The following is a 19,900-nucleotide window of genomic DNA, read 5'->3' on the forward strand; positions in this document are numbered from 1 at the left end:
CTGAAGCTTGTTTCTGATGTTTTAGTCTATAAAATAATCTCAAATTTATCCTAACCATTTCCACTGATAACCACAAGCAAGTAGAACACGAATACAACCACTAAATGTGAGTAGCTAAAACAGGAAGAGGATTTTTTTTTCTTGGTAGTTGTCATTTGCTAAACCCCTACTCGACACTGGACCACATGGAGGAAGGGTCTGACTCTCTCAGCTTTGGTGCTGCCAGAAGTTGGATGACATTGGCAATTCAGGCCCAACACAATGAAGAGGAAGAGCAAGGACACAAGTGAAGAATGAGAAGTCTTGAGTTGAGTTAATCCTACTCTTGATTGCAAGTGGCTGTTGCCTCCTGTGGGTACTCTGAAGGCTGCCAGTCTCCATCCTCACTGCCACAAGACCCTCAAAGCCACAGAGCAGGGAAGGGCTGACACATCCCCAAACCAGGGTTTAACACCAGCACAGTGGAAGAGGATGAGACTCTCCCCACACAGGGAGCTCACCAGAAACCATGGCTAAGCCAAGTCACCACACAGCATGAGCTGATTTAAGATAGTATTTTCAAACCTCTAGACCCATTCATCCCAGACCTGGCTGCAGGTCTGCACTGCCAGTGAATTTGCCCAAAGCAAAGCCACACTTCGAGTGCTAGCAGAGTCTTGGGCAGAGGTGGAAACTGCAGTGCTGGCACTGCTGACACCACACACATATCTGTTCATCAGGGAGGGCTTGTCAGCAGAACTTCAGGTTACAGCCAGCATTTCCAGAACGCCATAACCTCCCTGCTACCCCACCTTAGGGCTGTCTGATAAGGCCACATAAGGTGGAAAAGGCTTTGCAGGACCTTTAACCAGCTCCAGGTGTGCCAGGCAGGTGGCTCCTCTAACACAATGCCATGGCTCCACGCAGGAGACACAAACATTGCTCTGTGGTTCCTACAGGAACCAGGAGCTGGAGCTGCCAGGTCTTTGCAGCATCCCTCACTTTCTCATCCAAGGCTTTGGAACCCATTAACTCCTTTAAAAATGAATTTTTTTACTTGCTGCAGGAAACAGGTGATGCCTCAGCATTACCAAGTGATGAGAGGTTGTGCAGGATTGGCAGCATGTGTTAACTTACCCAAAGTGAAAATCAACCCTGTAGATCAGCTCTTAATGTGCTGGTCCTGCTGCTGCCAGGAGCCCAAAGCTCAGCTCTCCCCGTTGCCAAACCCAGGCTGCTCTAGAGCTGCTGCAGAAGGGAAAGGGGGATGGTTTGCAGCAGAACTGACCTCAGCAGAGGGTTGTGGGCCCTGACTCTTGTCTGGGTTGATCAGAGCACCCCAGGCTGCCTCCCAGCGCTGTTGCCCCAGGAAGATGTGGGATACCCAGTGAGGGCACATCCCCAGGCACGAGCAGCTCCTGTGAGCGAGGGGCTCTGTCCACGGGGCTGTGCCACCACCAAGGCAGGAGGTGAATGGCACCACAAAAACACCCAAGGGATTTGGTCCCTCCTACCCCCAGAGACAACCAGGGGAAAAAATTCTCCAGGTGGCTTTGCCAGATGCCTGGGGGAAAGATGAGTGATGAAACATCACATTTTCTGACAGCCAGAGTAAAGTCAGTAGGTAGTGCATGCACTAAGCTATGGCAGAGAGACTTGAAAATCCCCTCATCAGACTTTTCTGCATTGGAAAGCACTTAAAATGAGCAATTTTACATCCTCCTGTGGAAAGAGAGGCTCAGGCCTCCTCTTATCCTCCAGGCTGTGTCCAGGGCCCACCAGGCTCCCTGGGGCTGGTGCTCACCTCCCCACAACATTGCCATTAGTCACCCCAGCTGGCAGCTCACCTTGCCCCTGACAGTTTTGCCTGGAACACAATTAATTAATTAATTGGTTTTTCTGACCTGCCTGTTCTTGTCTGTGGACAAAGAGGAAATAGTAATTGACATTAAAGATAGAAAACGGTTTTAGCAGTGTCAGGCACCCATCAGCATCCAACTGCTTGGCCTGGGGCTCCAGCAAATGCAGTGGAAACTGAGGCTGCATTTGCCCTCTGCACACGTGGGAGGGTGAAACACAGCGATGCAGAGGTCCTGCCACAGCCATACTCGCATCTTGCACAACCCCTTCACATGCTGTGCCTCGGGCTCTCACACAGAGAAGGTCAATTCCTCACCGACCCCGCCCACCCTCACCCGGAACAAAGCAATCAAGCCAGATCTGTCTGCAGACGGGAAGCCTGCAGATATTTTCAACTCAGCTTTCAAACTTGTTTGGGAAACAAGGACCTTGGCCATGTCCTTCTACCTAGATCTGGCTCTGAGGCAGTTATTGACGGTTTAACCCAACTTTCACATGGTTCAATAACTGCCTCATACCCTCTTGCTTTCCAGGCTGGAGAAACACATTGGTTACTCCAAACCACAGTGAAGAAAGAGTTGCAATGCCCTAATAATTACCCTCAGATTGTGGTGTAACAGATGAGCAAAGGCTTATCTCAAAAGATAAGCTTTTTTGACCTTCTGGTAATATTCCCTGCTAGAGGCCTCCATCCCTCCTAGGTGTTTCCCAGCGTGAAGTGCACAGAGTCCTCAGGTTTTATCAGAGAGCTGAGAACTCCACTGGTCTCTGTGTCACCAAGAATATCCTTGAGCTCAGGGCCATCTAGGCAGCAGGTCCTCTAGCACAGCCAGGAAAACATGCACCAGTGATCTTGATGAATTCAAATGACAGCATCTAAAAATGAGGAAAACCATTTGGGCAACCAAGCAAGGAGACAGGCCTTTAACCTGAGCACTGAGTTCAAGATGTCCTAGAAAAGCAGACAGATTCAACAATAAACAGATAGAAAACACCTAATAAATTGTCATCCTTAACCTAATGTTCCAGTGTGGTTTTGTCTAAAATTTTAATACAAAGAAACATGTGAAAAGTAAGAAGAGGAGGGACATATTTGCCAAACCAATGGGGATTTGTCCATGAAACAAAGGCTCAAGGCCACATTTTGCTGTTTCCACACCCCTCTGAAAATATGACCCTAAGGCACACAGGGACCTGCATTTCCTGCTGGGATAAAGAGTTCCTGCCTTTCCTTTTCCAGAAATCACAAAACTAAACATTGTGATCCCTCTGGGTATGAGCCTCAGTGTCAGCACTAAGTTGCTGTATCTTCTCTTCTACCCTGTTATGACCTGTAAGCATCTCCCATATTTTCCTCAGAGCAGGACATCTTCCTTGGACAGGAGAGCTGGGCAGGGCCTGGCTGGGATGGCAGAGCATCTGCCCAGAGCTAAAGAGCCAAAGCTGAATAGCTGGAGCTCAAAACCAGCTGGCTTCCTAAAAACCATGCTCCAAAATTTCTGGCTGAACACCTTCAACCCCACACAACCTCCTCCAGCTGCTCCACAGATCCAGCAGTCAGACACAAGGAAACATTCCTTTTGATCCTACTCCCAATGAGTCCCTTATTCCTTATTAATAAAAGCCAATTTAAATCATAATTAAAAGCTTGTTAGAGGGAACCTTCAGCCACTGCTCAGGATCAAAATATCAATCTATGAAAGAGATGCCCTGCAGCAGGGCTAGACCACCCACAGCAGCATCACATCCCATTTCTCCCTCTGCCACATCCTCACCTGCAGGAGTTTTCTTGCAGCTAATGACAAGGTAACTTCATTTCTTGAGAAGCCTCATTTTCCTAGGAACACGCCCTGCCCTCATCTTCCCAAATGCAGGCAATTGCTGGAAGAAAAGCACCCACAGCTTCCAGATATCCTCAGTAACCTCAGCCAGGTTCCTAGCAAGGACCTCCATCTGTTCAGATCCTCCACGGTCCCTCTCTGTCCACTCCCAGGGCAGTGTGCCAGGTTAGGGTGTCACACAGCACGAGCCACAGCTGCTCCCAAAACCACCTTCACCATGAGTTTATGCAATTTCTTCCACAGACTCATCTCCAGATCCCCATTGCCTCAGGGAATGTTGTCCTTCTTGGCACCACACTGCACACAAAGCACAGGCTCTGGGACAGCTGGGGACCAGAGGGGATGGTGGCAGTGAGGAGGGCAAGGGCCAGCATGCACACAAACCATCTGCAGTCACCCACCAGGCAGAGATCCACCGCAGGGATAAAGAGCAGGGACAAGCCACAGCTTGCTGAATTCCTGCAGGCCAACGGGAGCTGTCAGTGCATGCTCTGGTGCCAGCTGCCTCCTCAGCTCTCATTTCCCATCTCCAGGCTAAGCCATTTTATCTCAGCACTGGCTAATGGCCATTAAACCTAGTCCCAAAAGGGGGATTTCTCACCTGGTCTTACAGCCACATTATCAGTGATTAACGAGCACAAAGCAACCAAGCAGACCCCAAGTTAATTCAGGAGAGCAGAAAGCAGTGGTGAAACTGAGCAAAAACTGATCCATGCAAGGATCTGGACATAAATGCAGCTGGAGAACAAACAGGATGGAGGGGGTGTAGGAGGAGGATACAGATGAGGCTGGTTGGGCTAATTAAGACCTGTTAGTGCAGGAAGGACCCTGATCCCTTTTGCAGGGGGAGGATGTGGGAGTGATGCTATGGGAACTGCTTGGGAAAGTCAGGATAAACCAGCACTTCCTCCATCCTTGGCACAGCACCATTTTCTCAGTACCAGCAGAGCTGGTCTGAAGGGGTTTTGCCAGGGTTGTTCAGATCCTGTCCCAGCCTCAGGAACCTGTTTTCAGGTGCTCTGAGACCTCGGTTTCTATTGGGTCTGTCTACATTCCAGGGATGGATCAGAGCAAGAGTTTAATTTGTGACTGAACCTGGGGCAGGAACAGCTCCCTGCCACAAAGCACTCTGCAATCCCATAGCTGAAATGTCCCTTCATTTCCCTTGCTTTAAACAAAAAAAACAAAACCCAAAACCAAACAACCCCCCACACTTCCTCTGCAAGAATTAATCTGCCAGAGGATTTGCTAATCTGGATCTCTGGAACAAATTCAACTGGTCTTTCTCAAGTGTGATTTGCAAGCTCGGAGGCATTTGCACTTTGGTATCCACCCCCAAAGAATCACAGAACCATTTCCAACTAAAGGTTAGAAAATACCTTTAAGATTATTGAGTTCAGCCATTAACCCAGCACTGCCAAGGCCATCAATAAACCCAGTTTTTAAGCCCCAAAGCTGCTGCTGAGTCTCCTGAGCTCAGGGCTGGTTTTCCAAGCTGTAAGATGCTGGCAAGGACAGGGAGAGAGCAGGGGACTTGCAGCCACCACCACCGTGCCCAGCCTGTCCCCGAGGGCTGCAAGCAACTGCTGACAAGTGACATCCAGCAGAGAGAAGCCATAGCACTGGGCCAGGCTGCACCACTTGGGCTGATGCTTTAATCAGAGCTAAATCTGGATTCTCTGCTGTCACCTCACTGGATGACCTTGGAAAAGTCAGCTGGTATACAAGATTAGCTACATGGGAGAGGACGGCAAAGCAAGCCGTGGTCTCAGGATGAAAAGGTACTTTAAAAGTCACTTATAAAGGTATTTACCAAGACAAGTGCTTGGCTCTCCTACCCTCAATAGACATTGAGTGACCCCAAAAAGCAGTTTACCACCCCGCTCAGTTTACAGTAAACTCTTGCTTCTGTACATGCTGCTTATTTTACACATTCATAAAATGTGTCCAGTGCATGCCAGGGCTGAGCTTGATGGCAGGATGGTGCAAGAAACCTTCTTCTCCAATCGCATTCCTGCTCTCAAGCTGCAGGCATTGTCCAGTCTCTGAGCACCCCTCCAAGCCCCATTGCTTTGGGCAGCAGTTCTTTGTCCCCCCAGCCACACTCCTGACTTTCCTGCTGGACCCTGTGCCTGGGTCTCCCTCCTCAGTGACTCCAGAGAAGAAGTGGGCTGCTCATCTCCCTGCAGAGGTGCCCCAGCTACAAGTTCTTACTGAAGACTATAAATATCATTATTTGCATAACATAAACCTGTATTTGTGAAATATAAACCTCTTCCTTTGAGGTGAGCTACATAAATACCCCAGGCTCTTGTCTCTCTTGGCATAAAGGGACACAACACTCCCTGTTCTTGCAGGGAGCAGCCAGAACCCCTCATGCCAGCAGCTGTTTTTCCCCCATCAGAGCTGAGAGAAACTGAGGCACAGAAGAAGAAGAAGGACTCCTGGTCTGCTGTCATAAACAACAGCTACCAGGGCTGCTCCACAGCAGCTAGGGAAATCCCAGATTTGGATGCTGATGTCTCAGGGATCCCTGGAAGAAGAAACAACACTCAGACACAAACAGGACAGACAGTGACTGCCAGAGAGGCTGGAGAGACAGACTGAAACAGGCAGTTGTTCCCTGTGTCCCATCCAGGGCACCCGTGTGTCCTCAGGTGCTCCACAGGCTGGTAGAGAGAAGCACCTTTGCACTCTTCACCTGCTCCCAACAAAAGCACACTGTTTGCAGGAGGCACCCAGGTGTGGCTATTGCTGTGAACTCCAATCCTATTCCCAGCCCTACTAAGAAGGGATGATCACGTGCGTGTGAAAATCTGCCCATGTTTCACAGGTGTCCCAGTCCTGTCACGTTCACTGCTCAACACCAGGAGCAGTTTGCTTAAGAGCATCAAGCCCAGAGGAGCAGGACAACACACACCAGCCCTCCACTTTCACACCGTCCATCCTATCTCGGTGGATACCTTGGAACCTTGGAAGGGTTAACCCGCGGCTTTGCGCGGCGCTGCTGCTGCTCGGTGTGGCGCTAAAGCAGAGCTGGAATAATCTTGTTCCTTTACCTTTGTAAAGGAGGCAGCGAGGAGGTCGTGTGGCACCTGATGCCAGGGTCCTTGCAGTGACTGTGCAGGTCGGGCTGCCCAGGGGAAAAGTGTCCTGCAGCCTGGGGCAGCAGGCGGACGAAAGCCATGGGGTCTGCAGCCCCACTGGAGAGTCCTCCCCCGTAGGCAGGCACCCAGGGAGATGTGAGGGGAGCCAGGAATCTGCTGGACAAACTCAAAAGTTGGACAGGGCAGCTGGGAACACAGAAGAGCTGTGCTTCTGCCTTTTTTTGCAGGTTTGCTGTTGCCGGGGAGAGGTTTTAGGCTGTTATCCAGCTAATTCACACCACAGAGACAAGCACTTGAATTAGTTGCATTATCTGCGCCCAGCTAAATTGGACAAAGGATTAAAGTGTGCTGAGCACCACCACCGTGATTTGCATCTCAGAGCCCCTTCCCACGGGCCCCCTCTGCTCCCAGCCTTTTCTATTTTTTTTCACTCTCTGGCTGTGAGCCAGGCAGCATAAGAGCCCTGTTTACAGAAATGATGCCTAGGTTAATATTGCAAAAGACTTCATCAAAGGCTGCAGTGGCTACTGAAGCCGAAGGGTCTGACCGTGGGCCATGAGCTGACCGGGCTGCGCGCACAGGGGATGAGCCGCAGCCACGCGGCACCGCCCTCCGTTTGACAAATTCGGCTCTCAGCCTGAGGTATGAAACTAACCTTCTGCCACCATGGCATATTTGAAATAACGAGCAAAATCAAAGTATTCTTCATCTCTAAAGCTGCACACAAAACCTCAATGCAGCTGTTGTTTTAGGGAAAAAACACTGTTTGAGTGCTAAGAAAATATTGCGCTGTGCACTGACCTTATGGGCATTTTTTCTGAGCTCATCCAGCTGCCAGAGATTATTATTTTATGCATGTTTATTCATGTGGAGAGGATGCAGAATGCTATTGCTATATGTTTTTGTCAGTCTCAGAGAAATCCAAACTGGGATCTCTCAGAAGCAGCTCTAGTTCTAGAGAGGTAAAGCAAAAGCCTATCTGCCATCACTGGATTCTAATTAATTAATGGCCTTTAAAATGTTTTTTTCACCACCAGCACTTTGTACGTAGGTGTAGTTTTCCTGAAAGGTTCACACTGAGCTCTGCTGTGACACAGAACCTTTATAGGTTTCTATTTTGCTTGGCATTTGCAGTTTTTCCTCCTCGGCACGGGGACTGAGTGACCTTAGCAATTGCCAGCAAGGGGACTCCATATGATGAAAGCAGGTGAAAGGGAAAATAAGGGCGGAACTAGGTAAAGCCAATTCATACCTCAGAGGAGGTGTGGTCCTGTCCTCTACCTGGCTGTGGTCACAGTCTTGTGAAATATAAAAGGAGAAGGCAGCGGTTTCTTAAACAATCTGGTGCCAGGATCCTGTAGTGAGAAGGAAGGGAGGTGCTGGAAGAAATGCAGAGCAAGAAGTCAAGAGTGTCAGCTGGGAAAGGTGTGGGACTCACCGGTGCTCTGAGCCTCAGGAACACCATCAGCTCTTCCCTGAAGGCCTGTTCACTGGGCTGAGGGTTGCGTGGTAGCTGCACTCCCTTCCCCAGCAGACTGGCTGAGAGGAGAACGGAGCTATCATGCCCCAAGGAGAAGCAGCAGGACGCGGCACTGCCAAGCCCCAGGACCAGGGATGGGCGTGGATGGTCCTGCTGGCTGCAGTGGTGCTGCAGGGGCTGACGCTGGGCTTCCCCCCCTGCATCGGCATCTTCTTCACGGACCTCCAGCACGAGTTCCAGGCCAGCAACAGCGAGACATCGTGGTTCCCGTCCATCATGGTGGCCGTGCTGCACGGAGGGGGTGAGTGATGGCAGGGAATGGCCTCTTCCACCTCCTGCCCTTGTGCTGTTGGTGGGGGGATGTAATTCAGCATTTCATTAATGGAAGGGACTGGCTGTTGGGCAGTACACAGCACTTCCAAGACACTTGGATCCCACAGTCCAAAGCTAAATGCCCACAGATTCCACGCTCCCTTTTGTCACTCTCAGAGTCAGCCAAGACCCTTGATCAAAGAAGGCAAATCCCTTTCTCAGCCCAGTTTTTCCACATCAGCAAAAACACAGTTATTTCTCACAGAAGCTCTTTGAATAAGCCAGCACATAGTGTTGAAGCTGCGGTGCTTTCTTGGTTCATCTTGTCCACGAGAGCACATCTCCTTCCAAATGCCACATGACAGCTCTGTTCTTTGTGGCTGAAGAGATGCCAAAAGCTGAGCTCCTCGGTGCTGCCAGCTGAGGCAAAGCCCTAAAAGCAGCTCCTTGGGCGGTGGCACGGAGCACACACCTACGCAGGCATTGGGGTGGATGTGAGCAGGGCTGGAGCAGTGCAGAATGTGGGTCAGGCAGCACCTACGGCTGCAGGGCTGGAAGGAGCATTGTGCTCTCTGGATACTGGAGTGAATCACTGGTTTTCCCCTCAAAAAAAACATGGGAGCAGCGCAGGGCAGTGGTCCCAGATTCCACACAGAGATGTGGGGATTCTTTTTCTGCAGAGAGAAAACCAAATCTCCAGCAGCTCAAGGACTTCCCAATGAGTGGTCTGTGCTTCATGACCCATGCAAATTCTGTGCTTATTTGATAAACAGACAACCCAAACCCTACCAGGCAACAGAAGGAAAGTTCCCAGTGTTGCCCATGTATCCAAGCTTCTCCTTGAGTTCATTCCTGCTCCCTTCCAATGCTGGTGAAAGTTGATACTACATTATAAAGCAAAAAAACAACCCCAGAGCCCTGAGTCACACTGATGTGAAGGCTATGGCAGGTTCAGTCTGTACCATGCAAGATATGGCCAGCAGCCACCTGCATGGAACTGAGAGTTTGCACCTTAGCAGAAACAGCTGGGTCCAGAATATCAAGATGCAGATGGAAAGAGATGTCGAGGGAAGCGACAAGGGGAGGAATCACCACTGAGAGTCAGCAGAAATAAAGCACTATCCTCGGGGCTTGGAATTTGGAAGCTGTTGGGCATTCCCCATCCTGCTTTCCAGCCCCTGTGATCCTTCTGTCATTAGTGGGGAGGATCCAACTGGGACCTGCTGGCTCTGGGAAACGGTCTCAGAAGCAGCTTGGTCCCAGCATGTCCAGGAAGGACAACTCTGGCAGTATCCACAAGAATGTCAATTATCCTGTCATTTTTAATGAAGTAATTGTTGTGTAGAAAGCTAGAACCACTATAAAAGGTAATACAACAACAGCCCAACAATACATAGATCCAAAAGTTATAAATTAGATAAGGAAAGAATAGCTTTGTGTTGATATTCACAATAGAATTTGTCAGGCCACAGCCAGAAAGTTGTACTTTGCTTGCCAGTTATGTCTCCTATTGCAGGGTGTTAGAGCACAGGAGGATTTATGCTTTCCCCCAGGAGCAGGAGGCAGCAGTAACATAAACCAGAAGACAAAAAAACCCCAAAATAAACAGAGATCAAAGCTTCCCTCTCAGGCCAAGCACATATGGCTTTTGCTGCAACTTCTGACCTCCTTTGGAGAGGGCCAGGCTTTACTTGATTCAAGTTCTCCAGTTATGTTTCAGCACTTAAATCTTTCCCAAAATTGCATGCTCTTGTCACTAGTATCTCTTAAAGGTGCCACTCTCTTCACATTTATTCCTTTTAATTCAGAGGAATTGAAGGGGGAAAAAAAATTATTTGTTGCAAAAATTGGAAGAGAAAGGGAAATGGGCAGAGCAGTCAGTACTGGGAGAAGGTTCCATGCAGGAGAGCTATGGAAGGAAATGGGGAAGGGCATAGGGCAAACAATAGCTCATAACTCAGCCAAACATATTCCATTATCGGTGCTACGTTCCTAGGTAAAAGCCATTAGTGATTATTTTGTTATAAGATAATTTGAGAGACCTAGGGTGCTACATCTGTGTCCAAAAGGGAATTTCAGGCCATTACAGGTTCCTGCTCCTAGATATCCATGCACACGGAACACTCTGCACTAACTCATATAAATGCAGCACTTTTGTTGATATTGTCGCAAAAGAAAGCACAAAAGCCCCAGGCAAGTGAGAAATAACATTTGAAACCCAGACAACAAGTAACCAGGAACTAATCACGACAAACCCTTATGGTTTTTAGAGTCAACCTCATTATTTTATAGTGTTCAATTTATGCCTTCTTGGGCTAGTTAAACAGCAGTGCCATCCTTAATGTCTTCAGCAGGAGGAAAAAGAATCCAGTCACATTTGCTGGACACTTTTTCAAAGGCCAGTGAAGTCTAAGGCGAAAATCTCCCAAGCAGATCAAAATACAGACAGCTGCACTCCTAATTTTAATAATGTTCCACTGTTCACTTGACTGTGTGGATTTTATTTCAAACCAGATGTTGATTTAGGTCACAAATATGCCACAGGTTATATTCCCTACACTGACTGACTCCTAATTCTGCAGCTTACAGACATTTTGCATTTGCTTCCATAACCTTAAGTGTTCAGAATTGGGAAAAATGTTAATAAAACCTGGAAAACCTTGAGGATTCTTGAGGGAACAGGAAAAGAAACTACCTTCAGATCTTCTTCTCCCAGAGAATGCAGAGAGAAGCACCTTCCCCACTGGCAGGCTGCAGATGTGATCTAATCTTTCCCTGCCCCAAAATGAAGGATGTTAATGTCATTAACAAACAAGTAATTTCTCATAATCTCGTGGAATTCACCAGAAGTCCCGTTCCAAGGGTTTTAATGAAAATCCATCACATCCTACTTGATGGTCAAAATCCCAGCAGATGACAGTCATCACCTCAGCCAACAAGTTGGCCAAGCACTTGGGAGGATCACAGAAAATATTTTCTCTTCCTGTCTCCCCCACTACATTAAGCTGCTGGGAAAACCTTCAGGGTCTCTAGACTACATCATTTGATAATTGCAGCAATCCAGCAGGTACAAAATACTTCCTTCATCCCTAACTGCTTCTCTTTTCCTTCTCTACTTCCAGGGCCCCTGTGCAGCATCCTGGTGAAGCGGTTTGGCTGCAGGTTCGTGGTGATGCTGGGAGGGCTGCTCAGCGGGCTGGGAATGGTGTCCAGCTCCTTCTGCAAGTCCATCAGCCAGCTGTACCTCACAGCTGGCCTCATCACCGGTACGTACCAGAGAGCAGGGATGGGAAGTGGGAGAGCCCCAGCTAAGTGGTCACATTTTCCCACTCATCTGTGAAACAGGAGAACTCAACAGCCTCCCAGCACAGCAGAAATCCTACAGCCACTAGACTTGGCCTTCACACCCCTTTAGCACACAACTCACCCACTCAAGCTCACTGGGAAGTGCTTCTCTCTGGAAAAAGCTACAGGTCTCCAGAGGGTAAAATGGAGAAAAAGGATGTCTGTTCTTTTTAGTAGCTTCTCAGCCTTTTGTCTTTCAAGAAGGGAGGGGTTTTGTTGTTTTTCCAATCTTGGAACATAATGTGTTGCGATAATGTCCTTCTCAGGTTCCCTGAGCTTGTATTTCACCACTCCCAAACTGGGGGAGAATGGAGACATCTTTTTTCTAACAAAAGGCCCTGTTGGTTTTGAACAGAAGTAACAGATGGGAACTCTTCCTTTCCAAATATTTCTCCTATGTAACTGACGTTCAACTCTTGGTTTTTAATAACACAGAGAAATTAATTCCTTACTCTGTAACCATTCCTGCTGGATCTTGCAAGTTAAGCAGTGGCCACTGCTTTGAGAAAAAAACAAGCAAATCCCTGAGCCCTGATGAAAGCATCAGGAAAGCAGCACTGCTCATTGCATGTGGAATAAAATCCAAGCTTTTAATGAACAATTCCATAGCAACTTAAGAATTGCACAGTGTCCCAGAAAAACGTCAGTTTAGATCAGTATATTTACTATACCCAAGAACACAAATAGTTTAATTTACACATAACAACATTCTTCATCCTGGTGTGGGGTTTCTGAGTATTAATCAATCCCTGGGGGCTATGTGGCCTGGCAGGTCAGAAAATGCTTCAATGGCAGATGAAATCATCTGTGGGTACACCCTGAATTTGGGCTCTTTTCACCATTTAAGACAACAAATAAAGATCATTTATTCTCATCTTTAGGTCTGGGATCATGTTTCAGCTTCCAGGCAGGAGTGACTGTGCTGGGCTATTACTTTGTACGGTGGCGAACGCTGGCCAATGCCGTGGCCTCCACCGGGGTCTCCCTGGGCTTCACGCTGTGGCCGCTGCTGTCTCAATACTTGCTGGATGAGATGGGCTGGAGAAACACCTTCCTCATCTTTGGAGGAATTCTGCTGAACGGCTGTGTTTGTGGAGCCATCATGAGACCCATTCAGCTGGCATCAGGGTCACTTCCACAGTCTGCCAAGCCCGAAGAGGAGCCAGGGAGCAGAGCAGAAGAGGCACAGCTGTCCAACGGAGCATCTCCTCACCACCCCACACTCCAGCAGCACACCAAAAGGACAAAATGCTTCCAGATGCTGCAGAAGTACCTGGCTTTTGACATCTTCTGTCAAAACAAAGGTTACCAGATTTACACTATTGGAGTCACCTGGATGATGATGGGGTTTGCCTTACCCCATGTCTACCTTGTGCCTTACGCCATCCACAACGGGGTGGAGGAGCGCAAGGCAGCCCTCCTCATCTCCGTCATCGGGCTCATCAACATCTTCATCCGCCCTTTCACAGGGCTGCTCTCAGGACACAGAGTCTTCACGGGGAGACGCATCTACCTGTTCAGCCTGGCCGTGCTCCTCTGCGGCCTCAGCAACTTCATCTGTGTCATCTCAGCCGAGTTCAGTGTGCTCATCCTCTACTGCGTCATCCTCAGCATAGCCATGAGCGGCGTCGGGGCGCTCACCTTCCAGGTGCTGATGGATGTGGTGGAGATGGACAGGTTCTCCAGTGCTCTAGGGCTCTTCACCATCCTAGAGAGCACCACCCTCCTCATCGGGGCCCCGCTCACAGGTGAGAGAGGCTATGAAGCCTGGCTGGGGGAAAGGTGGTGGAAACTGGAAATTCCCTAATTCCTCTTCTTGATGCTCCCAAGCACTTGTCACCAGTTTCCAAACCCTTGGTGTAGGTGAGTTATGCAAAGGGAGCAGTATAAAAGGTACGGTTGGAAAAGAATCATCAGCCTCTTTTGACAGCTGGAAAGTAATTTCTACAGCTGCATCGAGATCACACTGAAAAAATTACTTGGTATGTGATCTGATACATATGGGAGCAATGACAGCTTTTTTCCAGTGGCAAGAAGCCAGCAGGAATAGCTATGAACTTTTTCACCTTTTTACCAGTTTGCATTGCTTTATCCATGAAGTCTCAAGAAATTGTGAACATCCCATTAAATGAATTATTTGTGTTCACAATTATTACCAGTCCTACATTATTCAAAAGCCCCACAGTAAAAGCTTCTGTTCAGTCTTCTTTCCAAGTTCTGGAGCATATTAATTTTTCTCTGGAGACAAGAAAGGAGCTAGTTAAGACTCTCAGTCTAATAAATTATTCACAGTTCACTCCAAATGGCACTAAGTGACCTGTCCAGGACACACCTGCTCCTGCAATCAATTCAAAAGACCAACAAATAACAAATGTCAACCTGAGCATGTCAGCCTCAGTTCATGCTTTAGTTCTCTTCTCCAGACAATGAATTGTGGCTACTCAGCAGGAAAATTGTGTCTGGTTCAATAATGTGGTGGCAACATGCAGTGTATTTCATGGTGCTCCCTGCCATTAGCGTGTCAGTCTCTTTTCTCAAAGAGCCAAAAAGGTCCCTTCTTGGTCATCTCTGACAGGAGCAGCAGATGGGCAAAAAAAAGCACAGTAAAAGCAGCTCCATTTCTGTTCACAGTCCTAAAATCTGCTATAGGAAAGTACACCATGGAAAGAAACATCACCAATCTTGACTGAAAAATACAAGCAAATAAACATTATTCCAGTATTTCCACATTGATAAGCAGCCTTATGATGATGGAAGGCATCGTGTATTTGGCCTAAGTATCACTTTTCCATCTCTAATATTAGTGTTAAATGACTCTCTCTATATCTCATGTTTCTAAATGGTTTATATTGAGGTCACTTTATGTTAGTCATAATCTTGCTGTGCTGTGAATTTCCTTATCCTTCATTAAACAGCATTAGAGACAAATGTTCAGTTTGGAGACCTTACTATGTAAGTTTCTGAGCTAGTCCTTTATCTAGTTGTTCTATTTTCTGCCCCAGGATGTAATAGGGTCACTCATTCAGTGGCACAAGGGTTCTCTGCTGAGCAAATGAAATGAAGCAGCAGGTTGGGGAAAAATTACAATTTCCTTTCTTTCCTGATTTCTGTGTGTATTGAGAAATACTTTCTACAGAAGTATCACCTGACTTGTGACTACAAATAAAAACTAAACAACCACTAGAATCCAGAGAATAGAACTTAACTCATGAGAGAATTCTTGTCTTTTGTATATGGCAGTTTGCTGAATGATTCAGGTTTAACGTTGATGTAACTGAATGCCTTTAGTGCCTCTTCTCTTTGGCTAAGCTTTGATTTCTATTCCAGGTTTCCTGGTAGACATAACCAGTGATTTCCACTACGTCTTCTACACCTCCAGCTTCTTCCTGATATCAGCTGCATTATTTATGGGGCTCAGCTTCTGTGCTCTGGAAAAAAAAAACAAATTGAGAGAGGCTTCCAAAGCACATTTGGACAATCCCTCCAGATATCAATACAGTGAAATGTCGACAGAACCAAAGGCTGTAAGTCAATCCCCTCCAGCAGTTGAGTACATCACGAGCATATGAAAATAAAGACGGGGGGAAAAGTGCAACACCATGAAGTGGTCTGTACAAACCAACACATGGCCCAACACTGATGGCAGATCAGAAAAAAACAGTCTGCTTTCCACTACTGTCATCCTCCTTCTGCACTTGCACTCCACAGGGCCTTGTCAGACTCCAAGACAGAGATCCAGACCACGGGCCCAGCACAGAACCCAGCACCAGCCAAGGAATGAAGCACAAAGAGATCTGAGCTCTCCTAAAGCAAACCATAGGATAACAGCCATGGGACCCAGCACCAGGACACAAAAGCTGGGATAGTTCAATTGGGTTAAGTCACCACCTTTAAGAAGTCACTGGAATTTCACAAGCACATTCCAGTTGGAAGTGCTGGATAACACATATTAATGGGTAGTTCTTCCCAAAGAAATATTGTTGCCTCTTCTGAATATGCAATTTTGGTGCACAGGCTTCCTGTTTGCTTCCCATGTTGGGGGTGGCAAGTCAAACATTTCCACAGGAAGCGTGTTATTCTTTTCCACATCTCTAAATATTATACAAAAGCAGCTGGATGGGTTGTAGAACTCAGACAAATCTCAGTAAGATCAACTGTTTTCTCCTATGAAGCATACACAGGAGTTCTTCATGCCAAGGACAGTTTCAAAGCCTCAAAATTTAACTCCAGAGCCTCAAAAAAAACCCCCAAAAAACAACCCACCATGCCTTGGAGTGCCTACGTTGTATAACTACTGATATCTCAAGTGCAGTTTAATATATCATAAAAGAGAATTCATGGCTCATGTAAACACACTTCAGCATTAACTGGAACCCATTTGGGGCAGGGAGGGTGATATTAGACCTAAGAAAAAGGATATGCATCCTTTCATAGGGCAAAATACAAAGCAACTGTAGTTCCTCTTTGTGGAGATCAGTTCAGCTCTTTTGTCTTAGACTTTTGAGCCCAATTACACCAGCATTCTCATTATGGAGAACTTTGTACAAACATAACTTATATTTCTTATAAGCACAAGCAGAACTTAAAAAGAAATCCATGGGGAAAGCATACTGAGAAAAGCCAGTGTTGCTGACTTTCTATCCATACAGCCTTGACTGTAAGTGGCATTCTCTGCCACATCCCCAGGATTTGGGCTTGTCCCTGTCAATGGCTGCAGCAGGAGCTCAATCTGTTCATATTCTGTGTCATCCCTGATCCAACAGATGTGGGTAACAGCTCCTGAAGCACGTGGATAAGGACAACCCAACACATCAGAACAATCAAAAAGATGGAAGCACAAAATGGGAATGAAACAGAAGAAGTAACAGCTTTCAATAATGCAGTGCAGCTGCAATGCTTCTGTGGAGAACTGACCTATCCCATTCCCAGTGACAAACCCACAGCTTTCATTAGAGCTCCCCAGACAAAACAAACCAATTTTAAAAACCCACTCTGCATGAACTGACTCCAAGGTCTTCAGAGACTGTGATGGCTTCACAGGTGGCTTTTACACAGAAAGGGCATCAGCCCTTCAGAAGGGCTCCTGCTCCCACAGCTCAGGATCTTCTCCACTACTGCCCTGGTATCACAGACCCAGGAGGATTTGCATTTCCTGATCAAACCTATAATTAAATAAGATGGTTAGGGGGAGATATACATATCTAATCTCTCATCACATGTGTTTATTAACTTATGTAATGCTTACATGGTTCATAACTATGAAGTAAACAGAGACTGGTGCTTCTCAGTTTACCAAAAGAGACTGCTGTACATTCCTAGGAAAATGAGGGGGCTTTCTCACAAAAAAGCAATAAAAAGGGATTAAGTCCCAAATTTCTTCTAGCTATTGCAAATAAACAGCTAAGCAGCTGAACAGGCTGTCATTTTCTCTGTGTGTAATTCCTAAATTTTAAATTCTTTTCACCTTTCTATATTCCCTTTCTGTTTTCTTACAGAAATATGAGGTTATGTAGCCCCAGATCCTACCACTGCTACAAATGTCCTGGGCAAAACAGGCAAGATATGGTGTAAACTAGAATCCACCAAAATTTCTCACAAGAAACAAAGGTTAGGTGAAGGAGCAATGGAAGGCACCTCCTGCATGGAGCCAGTTGACCTACCTGTAATGTTTTTGCCTTGGTTGCTTCATAAAAAAGGAAATGTACAGGGCAAAACCAAAAAATCTTCACCAACTGAAGCTGACACAGAGATGAGCTCCTCCTACACCAAGGCAAAGAAGCCTGTTTTGATCATTTCTTGATTGTGCAAGATAATTTAGGATGGAAGGGAAGAAGAGTGCTTTTCAGAAGGGCTTTTTGATACTCCCAGACTTACCACTGGGGTCACTGGGACTTATTCACAGGTGCAGAGGGAGGTTTCTGGGAAGAAAAACAACCAATTCACAAACCTGTTATTTTAACATTTCTCAAGTTGCTGACTGAAACCTTTCTAACAGAACTCAAGCCTGAAAACAGGGTTGTCCCCCCTTGGTTACTTTCCACAGACCCTTTAAAAGTAATCCACAACCCACAGGTTTGAAGCAAATCCTCAGCAGACCAGAAGTAACATTTTATGCTGTGTTTCCACAGGTGAATAGGATGTCTTAGTTCCCATAACAGAGAAAACACCCCCTCCTCTCCTTTCCATGGATCTCCTCTCCCATGTGTGTCTCCAAGCTGCCTTGAGCAGGAGCTCAAAGGAGGGAAAGTTCAATATTAATGATTTATATTTAATAGCAATAAACCCCAAATTAAGGTTACAGCAATCTTACACACACTAAGACACCTCTGAAGTGCAAAATCACTTAATTTAAGAGCTTGGCTTGCTGTTTGCAGACACAGCTAGTAGCTATAAGAAAAGAAACAACTACTAGAAATTAAAATTTCCTGAATTCTGGCTTTGGTGTGCTATGGAAGTCACCAGAATAGCCCCTGGAGCTGTGACTACCCTGGCTAGACCAGCCCCTGCTCTGGGAACTGCTCTGGCAAACAGCCAGTGCTTGGAGCACTCAGACCATTAAACTATACAGCCAATATTGGGTGGGTAAATGCAGTTCTTACAAACAGAAGTAATCGCATTTTTCCTTTTTAAACACAGTTCTCCCCCCTTATTAGTCAATCCCAGCAGTGCTCTGTTTGTATGGACTAGCTGCCTGTGTTTGCTTTCTCTGCCCTGCTTTCCCACATTACTCATTCGCCTTCTATTTAATGACAGATGAGGCTTTAAACTATAGCAACACTTACCACTTACAAAGGCACACATTAGAAGAGATTTCTTACTACAGTAGCAAAACATTTTGTAGTACCTTTGCTGATCATTTTCAGATAGATATACTCAAATATGCAGATAAAAATACATGTATATATTTAGACATACACATAAATACATAACGACTTCAGTTGATAATCATGCTAAGAGCTGAAGTTATTACTACTTAGCCAGACTTAAACTTTTATACCAGGTAGAAATAAATATCTTCCCTTTCATGTTCTGTGTCTTCCCACACCATTACAATGTTAAAAAATTCAGCATTACTGCATTCAGTGAAGCTTCTTTGCTCATCCTTCTATTTAATGTAGGCATGGGCAGATATTTCAGTGCCCTCAGCTGTGGGGGTTATCAGCCCACCAACTCTTGTCACTGGTGCCATTTGGACCAGTCCATGACTAATTTGCTTGATAGGAAAGTCAATTGTATTTGAGATAACACAAAACACAAGATATTCTCACAGCCTGTTCCTTGCCTTATCCACAGAAGAACAGCCATGCACGTAATTACTTCAATAAAAGCAGTACAAATTTCTGCAGAGTCTACTCCCACAGTTTATGATCTTTATTAACCTTTACCTTGGATATTTGCACAACATGCACCATAATTGAACCCTCTTGCAGCACGTAAAACTGTGGTGGTTTCACTGAACTCTTACTTCAAGACAAGGGAATTGCTCTGCTCTGTACCCAAACCATTGTACAACCAAGATGGAATCACCTGCTGCTCTTTTAATTCACTCCTTGGCTTTGTTTCATTTTTCCCCTCCAGATAATTTCCCTCACTGCGCAAGTATTGCGTCCTGTTTTTACCTTTTCTCCCTCAGCTTCATGTATTGCAATCCCGTTATTTAAACTGGAACTGATCCAGGAGCAGCACTGCCGCAAGGACAACACCATTGGGATGGAACAGCAAAACAAACACAGAGGTGAAAATTATTTAAGTAATCACGGGGGAAAGGTTAGCTGCTCTGCAAAACCAAGCGTTTTAACAGCAAAGCTCTGCCATATAATGAGACAGTCAAATATCTCAACACAGGCTCATTTATTTTTATATAAAGTATATACTTATATATCATGTATTTAGAAAAAGACAGAGACGCGGAGCAGGCACCACCTCACCGCCTGAGACTACAGTTGCCCCCCGCCCACAAAATGGCGGCCGCTCCC

General features: G+C 46.4%; 1 protein-coding gene and 1 long non-coding RNA gene across 2 annotated transcripts; one reads left to right on the forward strand and one right to left on the reverse strand.

The window, feature by feature from the left end:
* Positions 1 to 8,229: 8,229 nt before the first annotated feature.
* Positions 8,230 to 15,867, forward strand: SLC16A5 (solute carrier family 16 member 5). The gene is made up of 4 exons (XM_064728531.1): positions 8,230 to 8,568; positions 11,702 to 11,845; positions 12,806 to 13,672; positions 15,252 to 15,867. Exons 1-4 carry the CDS (start codon positions 8,349 to 8,351, stop codon positions 15,491 to 15,493), a joined length of 1,473 nt encoding a protein of 490 aa, XP_064584601.1. The 5' UTR covers positions 8,230 to 8,348; the 3' UTR covers positions 15,494 to 15,867.
* On the reverse strand, positions 13,659 to 19,890 carry LOC135455378 (uncharacterized). The gene is made up of 5 exons (XR_010442314.1): positions 19,544 to 19,890; positions 17,799 to 17,842; positions 17,585 to 17,684; positions 16,916 to 17,086; positions 13,659 to 15,352 (listed from the first exon to the last, which is right to left on the reverse strand). It is a non-coding gene; the product is annotated as an uncharacterized LOC135455378 (long non-coding RNA).
* Between the last annotated feature and the right edge of the window lie 10 nt (positions 19,891 to 19,900).

The sequence above is a fragment of the Zonotrichia leucophrys genome, chromosome 18 (genome assembly GCF_028769735.1).
Source record: "Zonotrichia leucophrys gambelii isolate GWCS_2022_RI chromosome 18, RI_Zleu_2.0, whole genome shotgun sequence".
Lineage (NCBI taxonomy): Eukaryota > Metazoa > Chordata > Aves > Passeriformes > Passerellidae > Zonotrichia > Zonotrichia leucophrys.

Excerpts from the sequence above, each read along its gene's own strand:
- SLC16A5 (XM_064728531.1), top strand. The coding sequence starts at position 8,349 with ATGCCCCAAGGAGAAGCAGCAGGACGCGGCACTGCCAAGCCCCAGGAC. Across the intron at positions 8,569-11,701 it reads GGCCGTGCTGCACGGAGGGG|GGCCCCTGTGCAGCATCCTG; the intron begins GTGAGTGATGGC and ends CTCTACTTCCAG. Across the intron at positions 13,673-15,251 it reads CATCGGGGCCCCGCTCACAG|GTTTCCTGGTAGACATAACC; the intron begins GTGAGAGAGGCT and ends TTTCTATTCCAG.